We start from the raw sequence: 16199 nt of genomic DNA on the forward strand, positions 1-16199 counted from the left end.
TCCACACACAGGATCCCCGCAGACACCCAGGGCAGAGCTGTGCGTGCAGGTGTTCACACTGCAGCCATGGCCGTGAATCCGTCCACACACAGGATCCCCGCGGACTCCCGGTGCAGAACTGTGCGTGCAGGTGTTCACACTGCAACCGTGGCCGTGAGTCTGTCCACACACAGGATCCCCACGGACTCCCAGGGCAGAGCTGTGCTTGCAGGTGTTCACACAGCAGCCGTGGCCTTGGCCCTGCAGGCGGGCCCAGCTCACATGTGTCGGGTTAAGTTCAGATCCTTCGCTGCATGCCAGCGCGGTGTCCCCATGACGGCAGCTCGCAGGCGGGCTGGCTGCACAGTCCAGGCAGTCATGGCTGGATACCCCACAGGACGGGCAGGAAGTTCCACGTTCCTGTACCCAGGCCTGAGACGGTGGAGCCATGCACGAGCTTTTCCGTAGAGCCACCTTCATGCAGGGCCATCACTGTCACAGCCTTCGCTGTCCCTGCATGGTGGCTGGAGAGGTCACGGCCTTCGCTGTCCCCGCACAGAGGCTGGGAGGTCACAGCCACGACCGCCTTCTCACGTGTGACTGTGCTCTTGGAGGTAGTCTGAGGTCACTCCTGGCCAAGTGCCCTGAAAGGGGAAGCAAGGACATGAAGTGGTCACCGATGCAGAGGCACATGACAGTCACCCTGCTCCATCCAAACATGACAGCTGATTCTCAAAGTCTGTTTGACAAGGGCATTGGTGCCTGCCCACGGCGTTTCCAGACAGACCCAGACGGGCATGTGCTCTGGAGAGATGGCCCAGGGGCTGAGGGTTGCATCCCCCCAGGAATTGCCATCAGAAGACTTGTACATGGACTCTAGGAGGCCCCACAGAGGTTCCTTTGAGGTTATTTGCAAAACATGGAAGCCCGTGAACATGAAGGGGTCTGCTCAAGAGGTAGTCAGTTCTCAGGCCGCCCGCGTTAGCTGGGTGCAGGGCTGGCCTGATGGCAGGGTGGGGACAGAAAGGGTGTAACTGACAGAATGACACTGGGTGAGCTATGGGTGTCTGAGCTGTGGCCAACAGGGGCGGCCTCTAGCGGAAGGAAACCCAGGCCGCATCCACCTCTTCCCAGCACCTCGGGGCGTCGTATACTGACCTGTGCTTGTGGGGACCCTCTTGTTTCCTTTTAGGGTTTGTGGGACCCCGAGGATCCAAAGGTGCAGTGGGCCTCCCCGGCCCGGATGGACGCCCAGGTCCCAGCGGCCTGCCAGGGCCTGTCGGGCCCCCAGGAGACCGGGGTCTTCCTGGAGAAGTCCTAGGAGCCCAGCCCGGGCCCCGGGGAGATGCGGGCCTGCCCGGGCATCCTGGCCTGAAGGGCCTCCCAGGAGACAGGGGCTCCCCTGGATTTAGAGGTGAGTCACCCAGGGGGCGAGGGCCTGGTTCCGTGGCTGTGGCCCAGACATGAGTCCGAATCCTCTCAGGGATTCGCTCGGAGTAACGGTGCTCTGTGGTCCCAGTCCGGCACTTCTGCTCTGTCCACACTCAGCAAAAACATCGAGTTAGGGTTTACTCTGACCCATTATGGGCATTTCCAGGGCACTTCCTAAAGAAACTACCGACCATGTGGGCATGGGCATTCATACCGAAAAAGGAAGAAGCTGTTCCTCACAGCACTAAGCGCAGAGGGTGGTGCTGGAATAAGTGCAGCAAGCATGGCCACGTGGCCGCTTTCCGTACTGTTCCGTTCTCTAGAGCACGTGCGCTCACCGGGGAAAGAAAAAAGAAAAACCACCCCCTCAGAGGGGTGGCCATGCTGCAGTCCCTTCTCCATTCTCCTCCTGAGATTCAGGGCACGCGAACACACACCTGGTGTGTTCTCCAAGCCTCCGGGTCCAGTACTCCAACTGTGGAGTTGGCCATGTGGGAGCCAGCCCCCTAACCACCACACCAATAGCTGGCCCCATGATGGGATGTTCTATTTTAAATGTTTGCGAAGAATTTTTAAATGTGGTAAACTACTCAAAATACGTCACGTGAGTGAACTGAGATTCAGCTTGAGTTCAGTGTCAGCTCTCAGCATCCGTCTGCAGGTGCATGGAAAGGCGGATAAGAACAGGAAGGGAGGGTACCAAGTGTTAGCGATTATCCCTGGGGGTCGTATGAGTTACTTCGATTTTATCTTTTGTATTTCCCTGTCATGTCCAGATTTTAAGGAAAACGTTGAGCGCGGTTCTCATAGACTAGCCCTAAGGAGGTAGACCTTGTCCTTCGTGGGCACTGTAGACCAGCCTCATGGTCTCATCTCTGATTCCTACAGGAAGCCAAGGAATGCCTGGAATGCCAGGGCTGAAGGGTCAGCTGGGATTGCCCGGCCCTTCCGGCCAGCCAGGCCTGCCTGGGCCTCCAGGACAGCATGGATTCCCAGGAGTCCCCGGCCCAGAAGGACCCTTGGGACTGCCAGGAGCCCCCGGCTTTCAAGGTAAGGCTCCAGCCCTCCCATAAAGGGGTCAGGTCTTTCCAGCAAGCTAAACTAGGGAAGTGTGTCCACAGGGGTTTCCAGAACTCAGTGGGCCATCTGGTGCAGGGGCTTGGAGCCAGGTGACTGGAGGACGGTGGGCTGAGGCCAGTGAAGCTATGACAGTGAGGATGATGAGATGGAGAAGGCAGGCAGGGCCTGCAGGCTCGGGACCGCGCCAAGGGATGCCACACAGCCAGAGCTAGCCGTGCCACCTCACGCCTTCCTGTGCCACTGCAACAGCTCCGTTCCTATGGGTCCCAAGGCCAGGAGGCTTGAGCGGGACATCTGACCTGCTGGAAGGTCAGGCTGGGCCCTTGGCTGGCACCCCCCAGGCTGGCCTCAGGCCCCGGGGTCTAGATGGCCTCAGGAGGACAGCCTACAGGGCTCGCAGGTACATGGGTCACACTTTGGAAACACCACTGTCATTGCACCTTTTCATTTTCCTTCCGATAATTATTTTTCTTTTATTTTTAAATAGTGTTAGTAGTCGACAGCCTAAATGCATCATAGGGAAGTTGTCTGTGTGCGCATTCGTTCATCCTTTCACTTCTGCCTTCCCTCTTTGACAGGTCTGCCTGGGGATAGAGGGGACCCAGGTGACACAGGCGTCCCCGGCCCCGTGGGCATGAAAGGTGTCTCTGGAGACAGAGGTGACGCTGGATTCTCAGGGGAGCGAGGCCACCCAGGAAGCCCCGGATTTAAAGGAATGAGCGGGATGCCTGGTACCCCAGGGCCAAAAGGTAACTGTGTACCATGACCAGGGAAGCACCTCCCGGGTGCTCTGACTCGGGGCAGCCCCCCCGTGGCCATTGTGGGGTCCGAGGCCTTGCGGGGGACTCTCCTCACTCAGCAGCACTGACCGGGAAGTCACGCTGGGTTCTGGACATGGCTAGGACCGACGCACCTCAGATCCCCATCACTGCTTTACCCAGAGGCCGCTCTGGGCTAAGCGAGGACCGTCATTTGCACAGGGAGGTCTGCAGAGCCCTCAGGAGGCAGGCTCGGACCTGGAGGCTATTTGGGGAATATGAAACAAAACAAAGAAAGAAGCTTTGCTGTGGGACAGGCCGAGCTCGAAGGACAGCCATGAGTGGCCAGAGACGTGCCAAGTGCTCCTCGTGGACCTCGGCCAGATCTCTGTGCTGGGCGCAGCACACGTCCTGTTGGGGGCCAGGCCCTGTCTCACTTCATGGGCCCTTGGACTAGGTTGCCTTCCCACGGTCCCCAAGGTCGTGTCCTGATGCCCTTGCACTCAGTCTTACGCTTGTCCCCAGAGTCCAGTGTGGGGACATTGGTCAACAGAAAGGAGTACTTAGAAGGTGGTGTCCCGAGTCCTCAGTTGAGGTTAAGAACCTTAGCATCTTCTCACTGCAGAAACATCGAGGGTACGTGAAATTGAAATCCCTGTGCATTTATTCAGGACTAACTGGGCACTGTTCTCTTCCCCCAGGGGGTAGAGGCTCACCTGGAATGGACGGCTTCCAGGGCCTGCCAGGCCTCCAGGGAAGACCCGGAATCCCAGGAAGCAAAGGAGAGGCTGGATTTTTTGGAGTTCCTGGCCTGAAGGGGTTGGCTGGTGAACCAGGTGTTAAAGGTATGCCCCTTTCTCCATCCTCCCTCTGGGATCGAGACTCACTTTCTGCGATATAACACTGCTCAGAATGACTCCTTGAGGATCAGCCGTGTCCACGAACCCCGAAGCTATAGTAGAAACCCACAAGACACGAACACATGGAACTGACAGCCTAGAGGCTCACCCGCCTCAGTGCACTGACTGTGAGACGGGGCGGTCCAAACCACGGCAAGTTCCTGGAAACAGGGACGGTGGCGTTGGGTAGAGCTGTCCCAGGGACGCGTGTCCCCTCTCCCGACCCGGTTACACCGTGGTAAGCGCGAGGCGGGCCGTGAAGAAGCCACACGAGAGGCTGGGAAAGCAGTGCAAAGGAGCGTGCAATGGCAGAGGACGAGCCAGACTCCAGGAGGGAAGACCCCGCCACGTAGGCAGGATGGGCCCTAAACAAGTCTGGCCCAAACCCTGATGTGGACAGGCCCCTAGAGACCCCGAACACAGGGCTTCTTGTTCACTAAGTTCATTTGTTCAGGACTTTTGTGAGCGAATCAGAGAGGGCTGTAGAAGATCAAAGGAGCGTGCAATGGCAGAGGACGAGCCAGACTCCAGGAGGGAAGACCCCGCCACGTAGGCAGGATGGGCCCTAAACAAGTCTGGCCCAAACCCTGATGTGGACAGGCCCCTAGAGACCCCGAACACAGGGCTTCTTGTTCACTAAGTTCATTTGTTCAGGACTTTTGTGAGCGAATCAGAGAGGGCTGTAGAAGATTAAGCCGGTCAGGTGGCATGGTGGTTGAAGCGGCCGGATCCCACATGGCCGACTGCACAGTTTGAGTCCCAGACCTGGTGGCGTGAGAATATGCCAGGGGCGTGTGTGCATGCCCAAAACCATGAGAGGAGAATGGAGAAGGGATTGCGACATGGCCGTCCCTCTTGTGGGGACCTTTCTTGTTTTCTCTTCTTCTTGCTCGCTCTCAGGTGAACGCACACACTCTACAGCAAATTTTTTAAAAACGTGTTTACAGGGACCAGCAGATGGTATAATGGTTATGTCACCGGTCTGTGGTTCAAGTCCCAGACCTAGCGGCATGAAACTCATGCTGGGCTCATGTGTTTGTGTGCCCAAAAATTCTGAGAGGAAAATGGAGAAGAGATTGCAGTGTGGCCATCTCCCGGGGTGATTTCTCACTCTCTGTCTGTCTGTGTCTCTGGTGAGCACATGCACCCTATAGCAAAAAATGTCTCTAAAAAGGATTTAAAAAAAAAAAAAAAAAAGCCTTGTTTCCAGTTTGGGGGAGGCAGGTGCCTCCTGACTCCAGGCCCCAGAACTTAGCCATGCAGGACACACAACGTTCCACCTGTGACTTCCCACGTGGCACGGAGGTCACAGGAAATGACAGTTCTACTTCCTTCCAGGCAGCCGAGGAGACCCTGGACCCCCAGGACCCCCTCCCATCATCCAGCCAGGGATGAAGGACATCAAAGGGGAGAAAGGAGATGAGGGGCCCATGGGGCTGAAAGGATACCTGGGTTTGAAAGGTGCGTGGTGCCCGAGCCGCCCTGCCCGCTGCCAGGCCGCCCTGGGCTCTCGGGGCTCTCAAACGCTGCGTAGCCCTGGCTCCCTGTGAGATTCGCAGCCGTGGGCCTGCGGCTCTGAGCGCCCCAGAGGCCGGCTGCATGCTCTCCAGGCCTCACGCCATGGTCTTTCCGCAGGTATCCAAGGCATGCCAGGGGTCCCCGGGCTGGCAGGCTCCCCTGGACTGCCCGGAAGGCCCGGCTTCATCAAAGGTGTCAAAGGCGACATCGGCGTCCCCGGCGTGCCCGGTTTGCCAGGATTCCCTGGGGTGGCAGGCCCTCCCGGAATTATCGGGTTCCCCGGGTTTACAGGGAGCCGGGTGAGTGTGTTTCTGCTCGTGTGTTCCGGAGCGTCCTCCTCCTTTGCTTGTTGAGAGCACCTGGTGGGCACCCGAGGGTGGGGTCAGAGCCACATCGCGCAGACCTGCCAGCCCCTCTGCGGCTTGGGGCATGCACAGGCGAGAGCAGTGGGCCGGTTCAGTCCTCCTGCGCCCTTAGTATCTCTGGGGCTTCGCTGGGTGGAGCATGGTGTCCACATTCCCTCTTGGGGACCTTGAGAGACCAGAGCTTGACGGAGGTCAGAGCTCCAGACAAAGCAGGGTTCGCGTCCCAGACGCGGCGAAAAGTCGGGCAGTATCAGAGATGTGCACGCGATACGTCCCGCATACGTGGAGGCCAGGGGTTGGCAGGGTGAGTCGAGGTGGCCAGGGGTTGGCAGGGTGAGTCGAGGTGGCCATGGGTGGCGACTCGGCCCAGGAATTTGGCCGCCCGCTGAGCCCTGTCCCGCCGAGGCGCACACGAGTGAACGCAAGCTATGCACTCGAAATCGGTGCGCCTTCCTGTGAGGGGCTTCGCCTCAGTAACGGGGAATGGAGGGAGTCGAGCATTGTCTGAGCAAAGCTGCAGCCTTGACACCGCCCGTCCTCCCTTCACGGGCTCACATGAAGCCAGGGGCAGGGCAGCCTCGGTGCTGTCGTACACGACTCGGTGCCCGTGCTGACATGGCCCCAGCCGAGCCGAGGGAGACCCCAGCCCCCCACTCTGGAGCGAGGAAAACGGGTCCTTGTGAGGTGACAGGGAGGCCCAGGCCTCACCCCGACCTCAGTTGGCGAGCAGCACTGTCGTAGAGAAATCCTGCCTCATGGATGGGGTGTACCCGGATGCCTGCTGTCATCCGGAGAGCGAGTTCTGGGATCCACAAGCCCCCGCCGGAGGCCCCAGTCCTGCTGTGTCCTGCTAAGAGATCTTAGTCGCGTAGCCTCTCCATGCCGCAGTCCTCCCTCTGTCCACCAGGAGGGAGCAGCGCCTCCTCTGGTCGTCGTGGGGTTTCCGCAGACTCAAGATGACAGCTACAGGCTGGCCCTTGTCGGGTGACGGGCAGGTCGGGAGCAGTGTCACAGTGGCCACTGGTGTGACAGCTTGTCCACCTGTTTCATTGTCCTCCCTCACGGTTGGACAGGGACTGTAAGGGCCGTCCCTACCACGGCGCTCGCGAGCTTCAGAGTCTGCAGAACGCCATGACACGCCTGGGGTGTGGCTTTTAGTGTCCAGGGTAGATAAACACACCGGCCCTTCCGAATCGCAGCGTATTCCTCTAAGATGCTCTTCTGAGCTGATCTCCTGTTTGACTTTTCTCCAGGGTGAAAAGGGCGCCCCAGGGAGACCAGGCCTTTACGGCGAGATCGGCCCCACTGGAGACTTGGGTGAGTGAGGCTCTCGGTGAAGACAGGGTGTCTGCAGCTCTGAGCTGTCTGGGCATGGGAGGTGGTAGTGGACCAGCCAACGCTGCTAGTTGTTTTAAAGCAAATTATTATTGTTAAGAATATAGCACAGGGGCCAGCAGGTGGCATGGCGATTAAGGCGCTGGACTCCCACATGGCCAGCTGCAGTTCAAGCCCCAGACCCGGCGGCTTGAAAATCACACTGGGCATGAGCACATGCATGCCCAGAGTCCCCAGAGGAGAGTGGAGGAGAAGGGATTATTATGGTGTGGCCGTCCTCCTGGGGGTTGATTTCTCACTTTCTCTCTCTCTGTCTCTCTCTGTTTCTCTCTGGTAAGTGTGTGTACCCTATGGCAAAAATACTTAAAAAAAAAAGAGATGCTAACACTGTCCGGCCAGCTCTGTAACTTGTGGTTAAGGCAGCCCACTCCCCATGGCCGACTGCATGGTTTGATCCCAGATCGGGTGGCTTGAGCAACACGCCGGGTGCCATGTATGTGTGTGGCTAAAACCCCAAAGAGGGGAAAATGAGAAGGGATTTCAGTGTGACCGTTCTCCATGGAGGGTGGCTCCTCCTCTCTCTCTGGTGAACACATAACCCTTGTAGCCAAAAACAGGAAAAGGAAAAGGAGGACCTAGCACAGCAGAAGTTGCAGAGGTACCCACGTCCTGTAGGAAGACCGTTGCTAACTGTCTTTTCGCATGTGACAGGTGATATTGGGGACACCATAGACTTGCCGGGAAGCCCGGGCTTGAAGGGCGAGCAGGGCATCGTTGGGACTCCAGGTACGTGCTATTTTGCATCGTCCTTCCGCAGTGGCAGCCCTGGTCTGCAAGCCTGGCTCGCCACGGGTACCCGTGCCTGATTAGGACTGAAAGAACTTCCCAGCAAATGGGCGGGGCCTTTCGGCCGCTGCACACCAGACTCTGAGGTTTGTAGCTTAAAGGGAAGCGGGAGACAGTCAGGGAGCCCCCGTCTGCCTCGTCTGAAAGTCAGAGTACAGAATCCACGCTGGATGGGTGAGACCAACTGCAGCCAGAAAAGCAATGGATGAGCGAGCTGAGCCTCGGCTACGGCGTGAGCTCGGCGGCCCCTGACTGCTGCTTGCAGACGGGGCGTCTGGGAGAGGGGCGTGGACATCAGGCCCACCTCTCCTGAGCAGCAGGGGCAGCCTGCTAGGGGCCTCGTTGGCTCTGCTCAGCCTCTCACTCCCCTTTCCAGAGCATCACTGAGTCCAGCTTCAAAACTGCCGCCTGTGGGGTTACCCCAGAGGACTTGAAAGAGATGCCTTGGGCCTCGGGGGCCCCAGGCTGCTCAGGTTGCCTGGAGCTCTCCTGGGAGGGGAGCCGTCTGTCCATGAGGCTGTGGGCGAATGCTTTGTCTAAAATCGCTCTGGATAGAGAGAGGCATTCAGTCCTACACGAGGTCAGAGAACCGCGTTGAGGACCAGGCGGCTTCCCGTGCCAGCCTTCAGGTGACTTCTGGCCCTGGCTTCCCTCCCTGGACAGCGGTGTCGTGGGTCACTGAGCCATCTGGCTCTGGCCGGTGGATCTCCTGTCCAAAATGATCACTTCAGCAATTTGCTTTACGAACACAGAAATGTGCGAACCGCACTCGTTGAACTGGAAATGTGTCGGGGAAGAGCACCTACCATCCTCCAAGAATTCTCTGTCATTATCCTTTGAATGTTTGGGTATTTGTGAAACTGGGACCCACATTTGTCCCCAAGAGACTGCCTCTCAGAACTGGGGTGCCTGGGCAGAGGGCTGTTTGTCTCCACCGTCCTTGGGGCCTCTGCTCTCCCTAGACAGGAGAGAGTGACAACCACAGAGTCACAGTTGAGGGTGACAGCCACAGAGCCCACGCTGCAGAGGAGTGGGCCCGGGAGCCCTTGCTTGGATCCGATCCCAGAGGGGGCATCGGGCAGCCAGGCGCAGGCTGGTCTCCGAGATGACAGCAGGCTGGACTTACCCACTTCGGGCGGAGATGGGAGTGGCCTGGGAAAGCAGTCTGCTGGTCAACTGTGGCCTACCACGGATTCTGAAACACCAAGACTCCTATAGACAATAAACAGAACTTCCACGTAGTTTTCCTTCAAGGCCACAAAAGCCCCATTGTGTCTCCTAAGCAACAGCCTCATAGCCTTAAGGGGACACAGAGCCAGGGTGACTTTGGATTCTGAAGTTCTCAAAATCTGACAGGAGACCAGAAAACAGCCAAGCACGGTTGCACATTGCCACTGTGTGAAGGCCATGTCTCTCCAAGTCTGCCCAGTGACCGCCTCGGCAACACCTGAGATGCTCATTCCAGGCCTTACCCCAGACTGAGTCACCCCTGGGGAAGAGGTTCACAGCCTGCAGGTTTAGCAAATTCCCCAGGAAACCTCTCTGCATATCACCTATAAACCCCCAGAAGGGCTTTGTGTTAATTATCTGTTGTCACTTAACAAAGTATCCCCAAAATGCAGCAGTAAGTTGTCAGTGGTCCTCGGGGCCATTTCTGTGGGTCTGGAACTCAGGTGCGGACGGCTCTGACTTGAGGTCTTTTGTGAGAGTCCAGCTGTGACGTCTCCCAGGGGTGCTGTCATCTGAAAGTGTGACGGGGCTGAAGGATCCCTTCTAGGTTGGCACATCGCATAGCTGCTGCAAGGGTCTGGGTGCTGCCACGTGGATCTCTCCCCACGGCTGCTATGGCAGCTGGCTTCCTGCAGAGCTGACCACCTGGAGGGAGACCAGAGTGAAAGCCACAGTGCATTGTGTGCTGAGAAGCCGTGTGCTGCAGGCCACAGTGTGGCTGCACGGCTCAGCCCTGTTCGGGCAGGAGGGCACTGCCTGTGGAACCACTGGGAGCCATCTCCGAGGCTGGCTTCCAGGAGGACGGGATTAGGTCAGAGGCCAGCCGAGGAAGGGACACGTTTCGAGAGCATTCTCCACCCCAAACAGGAGCACGGTGGGAGCCGCAGTCGCTCTGACGGCACTAAAGCTTGATTGACACAGGGCAGGGGCGTGTTCCAAGCAGCAAATGTGTGGTTGCAGGTCTGAAGGGATTCTTTGGGGAGAAAGGAGCAGAGGGAGAAGTCGGCTTCCCCGGGGTAACAGGCGTGACTGGAATCCCAGGCTCTCCGGGACCTAAAGGACAAACAGGTAAGCCCTCCCGCAGTCAGGGTCCCCCTCCAGCGTGTGGTCGGTTGGCCCTGGGAGTTGGTTCCCACACATGCCCCTCGTCCAGCTCTGCCTCGGGGCCAGTGACAGAGACAGCCGCCCCCAGGCTGCGGGGTGGGGGCCAGCAGCCATCTCTGCGTCTTCGGACGTGGGTGATGGGATCCCTTCGTTTGTCTGTGCAGGACCCACAGTGAGCACAGGGACGCGACCGGCGGTGCTGGTGCCAGGCTCTGCCGTGGCTGCCGCCCTCGTTGGGGTCGGCGGGCACTGGGACACTGACTGGCAGGTCGCCCCAGCCCTGCGTCCAGGTCCTCTCCAGGCCTCTGTTTAGGTTAAAGGACGAGAATGAATGCCCTACGTGCTTTCTCTCTGGCAAGGCTGAACTTGAGCGGGGGTGCAGGACCACCTGCAGTCCCGGCCTGAAGGGAAACCTTTCCTCACCGGACCAGGAGCAGTGGCCCTGCTGGCCCTTGGCCCTCCCCAGGACAGAGCTGGCAGCACGCTCGAGGTCTGGGGGTTTCCTGTGCACTCAGAAGTATGATGTGTCCGCCCACAGGCTTTCCAGGACTGACAGGGCTGCGGGGGCCTCAGGGAGAGCCCGGGAGGATTGGAGTACCCGGCGACAAAGGGGATTACGGCTGGCCGGGGTCACCAGGCCTCCCAGGTAAGGCGACTCCTTCCCTCGCAGAGACACCAAGCACACTCCATCCATCCGGGCTGGACTGCCAGTCAGGGGTGCCGTCACAGCTCGGTCTCAGACCTGCAGGAAGGCAGAGGCCGGCGTGTGGGGAGCTGCAGTGTGCACGCTGAGCACAGGGCACTTCGGAGGGACGGGCGGACTCCGCTCAGAGAAGCGTCTCACTTCCCAGAGATCAGTGGAGACCTCCCGAGAGGCCACGAGCCCACTCCTTGGTGGCCCGCGGGCAGGCTCGGTAGGCCAGGTGGATAAGCACGAGTGTCCTGCTGTCTTGCCGCAGGCCCCCTGGTGTCCCATGAAGTGAGGCCTCGGAATCCTGGGTGGATTTGGAGGGTCAGAGACCAACCCTGCCCAGTGTCCCAGGCTCAAAGTATGGGATGACCCCGTGGCGACCCACTCCCAGCCTTGAGAGACCACCTGCTGCACACACCTCCCACGCCCTGGGAGAACAGCCACCTGCCCTCCGTGGCCTGCGTTAGAAGCGCGGGTCCCCGCTCCCAAGGGCTGCTGGGTCACTGCTGCTGTTGCAACCCAGATTCGCAGACGGCACGAGCGAGTGTCAGGGAGATGGGTGCACTGCTGGCCGCGGCCTCCCAGGTCTGCACGTCTGTAAGCGCAGTGTGAGAGCAGGCGCAGGTTGGCATGGCGTGGTGAGTTCACGCACTGTGCTCACCGAGCGCGTGGCTTAGAGCTGGGCGAGCCACGGTGAACTTCGGGGCTTCTCCCAGCAGCAGCCCTCGTGCTGCCACCCACGACATAACCCTACCTCCTTGCAGGCTTCCCGGGACTCCGCGGGATCGGTGGACTGCACGGCTTGCCAGGCACCAAAGGCTTTCCGGGATCACCAGGTACTCGGGGCCGGCCCAGCTGCCGTTACACCCAGGGCTGTTGGGAGAGGACCCTGCTGACTTGCCACCCCGCACTACAGGGCAGGGGAGGGGGCCGAGGGGGTGGCTTTGCCCGGTGCCATCTGAGCTCCCCAAGGGGCGAGACTCAGGCCTGTGGCTCTGCCGACTGCTGAGAGAGGACCCCAAGACGCGTCCTTTCCGGTGAGAACTCGTGCCTGGCTGACCCATCAGGCCTACAGACAGAAAAACAAAAGTTTTGTTTCTCAGAAGCCCCCTGGGGAGGCCCGGGGTGCGTTTGTGCCCCGCTGTCACTGTCTGTGGCCCACTGGCCCACTACAAGGAAGACAGCTGGGGCCTGACCTGGGCAGTCCCTGTGCCCTACTGCGATGAAGGTGTCCTGCTTGGGCTGTGCTTCTGCAGGCTGGCAGTCCCAGCAGCCCCTAGCCGGTCGGGGCTGGCCACGGTCTCCTCCTGCCCCCGCTGGGTCCTGGCATGGTGCAGGCGGCGGCTCTTTGGAGTCTAAGGGCGCTAATCCCATCCTGAGGGCCCACCCTCGTGACCTCATCTAACCCATCACCTCCTAAGGCTCCGTCTCCCAACACCAAACATCAGGGAGGGGCTGCACCAGGGGGAGCTGCGGGGAGAGGGCCCGAGTTAGTCTGCAGCCAGGGCAGACCAGGGCTTTTCATCCCAAAGGGAAAAGAAACGGAAACCTTTAATAATATTCTTCTGCTATTTTATAAACCACCTAGCACGTTTTTTTCCTGAAGAGCATACAAAGCCCTATTGTTTCCAAAAGCCAGTGCCAGAAGCCAGGGTGCCCGGGATGGGCCCAGCTCCACCCGCAGCTGTGCCCATGAAGTGGGACCCTCAGAAGGGCCTGGAGATTCTCATCCATAAAGCAGAGGTGTCCGGATCCTTCCAAATCTCAGACCCTGTGACCTCAAGGCCACACAGCCAGCCGGACCCTGCACGGCCACCTTCGGAGTCCCGCGGGTCTGTTGCAGGAAGACCGACTGCTCTGCGGGAGGCTCTGACGCTGTTTCCCTCCACACAGGGGCTGACATCTATGGAGACCCAGGCTCCCCGGGCCCCAGTGGGGACAGGGGTGAGCCCGGAGAGCCCAACACGCTGCCAGGCCCCACAGGACTCCCAGGACAGAAAGGAGAGCCAGGAGCTCCAGGTGAGGGACACTCCAGACCACATGGCACTATGCCCAGCGCCACACGGAGCAGGGCCGCAGTGTCTGCATCTGAGACCAAGCAGTGGATGGGGCCAGGAGAGCACCGGCCTCCCAGGGAAGGTGTCTTGTTCAGAGCCTCTTGGCTAGTCTAGAGGAGAGGTCTGGGGTCCGTCTCCCGACACCCTAACCAGGGTCCAGGAGCAGTCCACCAGTCAGCCTCACTGAGGGGAGGTCTGGGGTCTGACCCCCGACACCCTCAATCAGGGTAGGGATCTAGGTACGCCCCCCGACACCCTCACTCAGGGTAGCGATCTAGGGTCCGTCCCTGACATCTTCGCTCAGGGTAGCGATCCAGGGTCCGTCCCTGACATCTTCACTCAGGGTAGCGATCCAGGGTCCGTCCCTGACATCTTCGGTCAGGGTAGCGATCTGGGGTCTGTCCCTGACATCTCCGCTCAGGGTAGCGATCTGGGGTCTGTCTGCTATGCACCCTCAGTCAGGGTGAGGACCTCAGGTCAGCTAGCGCAGCCTCGGTCAGGGGTGAGGAGGCCTGAGCCTCTGCTTCTGGACAGCCTGAGGCCTACCGTCTCCGCTGACAGCCGTTGGCCCTCAGTACCTGTTCTGCACGAGTCACCACGGCCAGTAGTGTCTGGCCCCAGAGCAGTCCCCAGAGGCCAGAGCAGACACGTCTGGTGCCCAGGACCTCATGGCCCCAGCCTCTGGCTGGTGATAGGGAAGGGTGACATTCAGTGACTGTCCAGTCGTTCAGGCTGCTTGCTGTCCCCTAAGAACATAAAATACTTTCACCCTGTTGTCCTGCTTTGTGTGAGTCTCACTGTAGCTCACCTCTTCCTGCAGCTGACCAACCCCGGCTCAGGCACACGGATGGCCCTTCGGCCCAAAGTGTGGGCGCCATTTTAAATGCAAAGTCCGCACAGAAAGCAGACCCGTGAACAGCCTGGCCCTGCACAGAGAGTGGGTCACCGTTCACAGGGGGAGCCAGGACTGGAGGCCGGGAGTCGCCTCGTCGTCGTAGGAGCCGGGACAGGGGGCTGGGAGTCGCCTCCTTGTGAGAGCTGGGACTAGGGGCCAGGAGTTGCCTCCTTGTGGGAGCTGGGGCTGGGTGCCAGGAGTCACCTCATCTGACCTCAGCTGGGAAGCAAATGTCCCCCCCCCACGCCCGGGCATGCTTGGGAACTCGCCAAGTCTTAGCTTGAGGGTTACTGGTGAAGCCAGTGGCAAACTGGGGAACAGAATGTGGATAATGACCAGCCCGTCCACCGCTGAGACCCAAGACCCTGAAGACAGCCATGGGAGATGCGCGGTCACGTCCGCACGCTGTCCATCAGCCAGGCTTGCCAGCGCATTTGCTCCTCAGGGTTCATGGGGGGTTAGTGCCAGGACCTCGGCTGACTGCAAAGCACACACACTGGAGCCCCTTCCCGCTACGGGATGACTCAGCACACGCGACGTGAGTGCCGTGTGAACAGCGGGCACGCTGTGCTTTTAGCTTGTATTATTTTATTACAGTTTCATTATTTCCTATTGGTTTATATATTTTTGACTGTGGTTGGTTGAATGCACAGACGCAACACTCCCAGACGAGGAGGGCCAGCCATCATCCACCCGTGCCCACCATGCAGCTCACAGGGCTGCCCACGGGTCTCGGAGTCAGGGCCGAGTGACGCTCCGCCAAGGCTCTATCTGAGCGTGGCCAAGCAGTAGCATGCTCAGGACAGACCCAACAGAGGGTTCTCAGGCCAGTCATGGCCACTGGGAGGCAGTCAGCCCTCCCAAAGATGGGTTGCACAGCCCCAGCCCCCTCAGCCCCACTCCGAGAGCTGTGGGCGGAAATGAGCCTTGGCTAGAGACCACCAGTCACTGTCCTCCTCATGCCTCTGGTCTCCTGGGGATAGTGTGGAGGAAGCCGTAGATTTGAAAAGTTGGGTGCTGGTACCGAAAATGACTTGTCCCGTTCTCCTCCTAAGGGGAACGAGGCCCAGCTGGGAGTCCAGGACTGCAGGGGTTCCCCGGCATCACCCCGCCTTCCAACATCTCTGGGCTGCCTGGTGACAAAGGGGCGTCAGGGATATTCGGCCTGCAAGGTAAGCAGGGCCCGCCGTGCATATCAGGTCCTCGGGGTGGGGGCCCGTGCTGGCCCCTTACTGTAGGGGCAGGATGGGTTTCCAGGCCCACCACGTCCAGATCCAGCCAGGGAGCAGGCCACCATGTCCCTGGGAGCCAGAGGTCCCGGCTCACTGATTTCTTCATCAGACACTCTGCCCTCAGCTCTCCTCGGGTGGAAGGCACGTCTAAGTGCTTCCCAGCCACACACTGGCTGCGTACCGAGCAGAGGTGTGACAGCAACACCACCACACAGCAAACACTCGCACGCCACATTCCCGGCAGCACTGCCCGCACAGCCACGAACCAGACACAGCCATGCGCACACGTTGACACAAAAAGTGGCATGTCCTGAAAGGGAGAAGCACTGAGCCGTGCAGAGAAGGGCATCCTGCATGGGCCACGACACAGCGAGCCTCAAGGACAGCATTGGTGAGGCAGGCAGGCCAGAGGACAGTGCTGTGGCCGCAGCACCGTGACGGCCCAGTAAGTCCGACTCGGACAGTGAGCCGGAGGATGGGAGATGAAAAGGCTGTGGGGTGGGGGTGGCGGCCACACGGCAGGCAGATATGCTGCCTGGGCCACATGCTCAGGAACTGCACTTGAAGTGTCGATTTTACGTTCTCTGCATTTTGCCACAATTTATTAAGAAGGGAAAGTGAAGTCTCCCAGGCAAACCTGCCATGGCCGCCCGCTCCCCGCAGTGAGTCCCTGACACCTGGTCAGCAGTGACAGTGCCGACGCCTGCTCGAGCTGGTCCAACCCACCTTTCTTCGTGCCAACAGGTTACCGAGGACCCCCAGGGCCCCCCGGGCCTGCC

At 59.5% G+C, this 16199-nt stretch overlaps 1 protein-coding gene across 1 annotated transcript in view; it reads left to right on the plus strand.

The window, feature by feature from the left end:
- COL4A2 (collagen type IV alpha 2 chain) overlaps positions 1-16199 on the plus strand; it is a 182075-nt gene that overhangs the window by 161673 nt on the left and 4203 nt on the right. Inside the window, 14 exon segments of the mRNA XM_027776199.1 lie at positions 1172-1393; positions 2299-2460; positions 3069-3239; positions 3950-4093; positions 5486-5608; positions 5783-5964; positions 7284-7347; positions 8077-8151; positions 10402-10509; positions 11084-11191; positions 12001-12072; positions 13130-13255; positions 15244-15360; positions 16165-16199. Of these exon segments, the coding sequence (XP_027632000.1) occupies positions 1172-1393; positions 2299-2460; positions 3069-3239; positions 3950-4093; positions 5486-5608; positions 5783-5964; positions 7284-7347; positions 8077-8151; positions 10402-10509; positions 11084-11191; positions 12001-12072; positions 13130-13255; positions 15244-15360; positions 16165-16199 (1709 nt within the window).

Source organism: Tupaia chinensis, unplaced genomic scaffold (genome assembly GCF_000334495.1).
Source record: "Tupaia chinensis unplaced genomic scaffold, TupChi_1.0 Scaffold000644_1, whole genome shotgun sequence".
Lineage (NCBI taxonomy): Eukaryota > Metazoa > Chordata > Mammalia > Scandentia > Tupaiidae > Tupaia > Tupaia belangeri.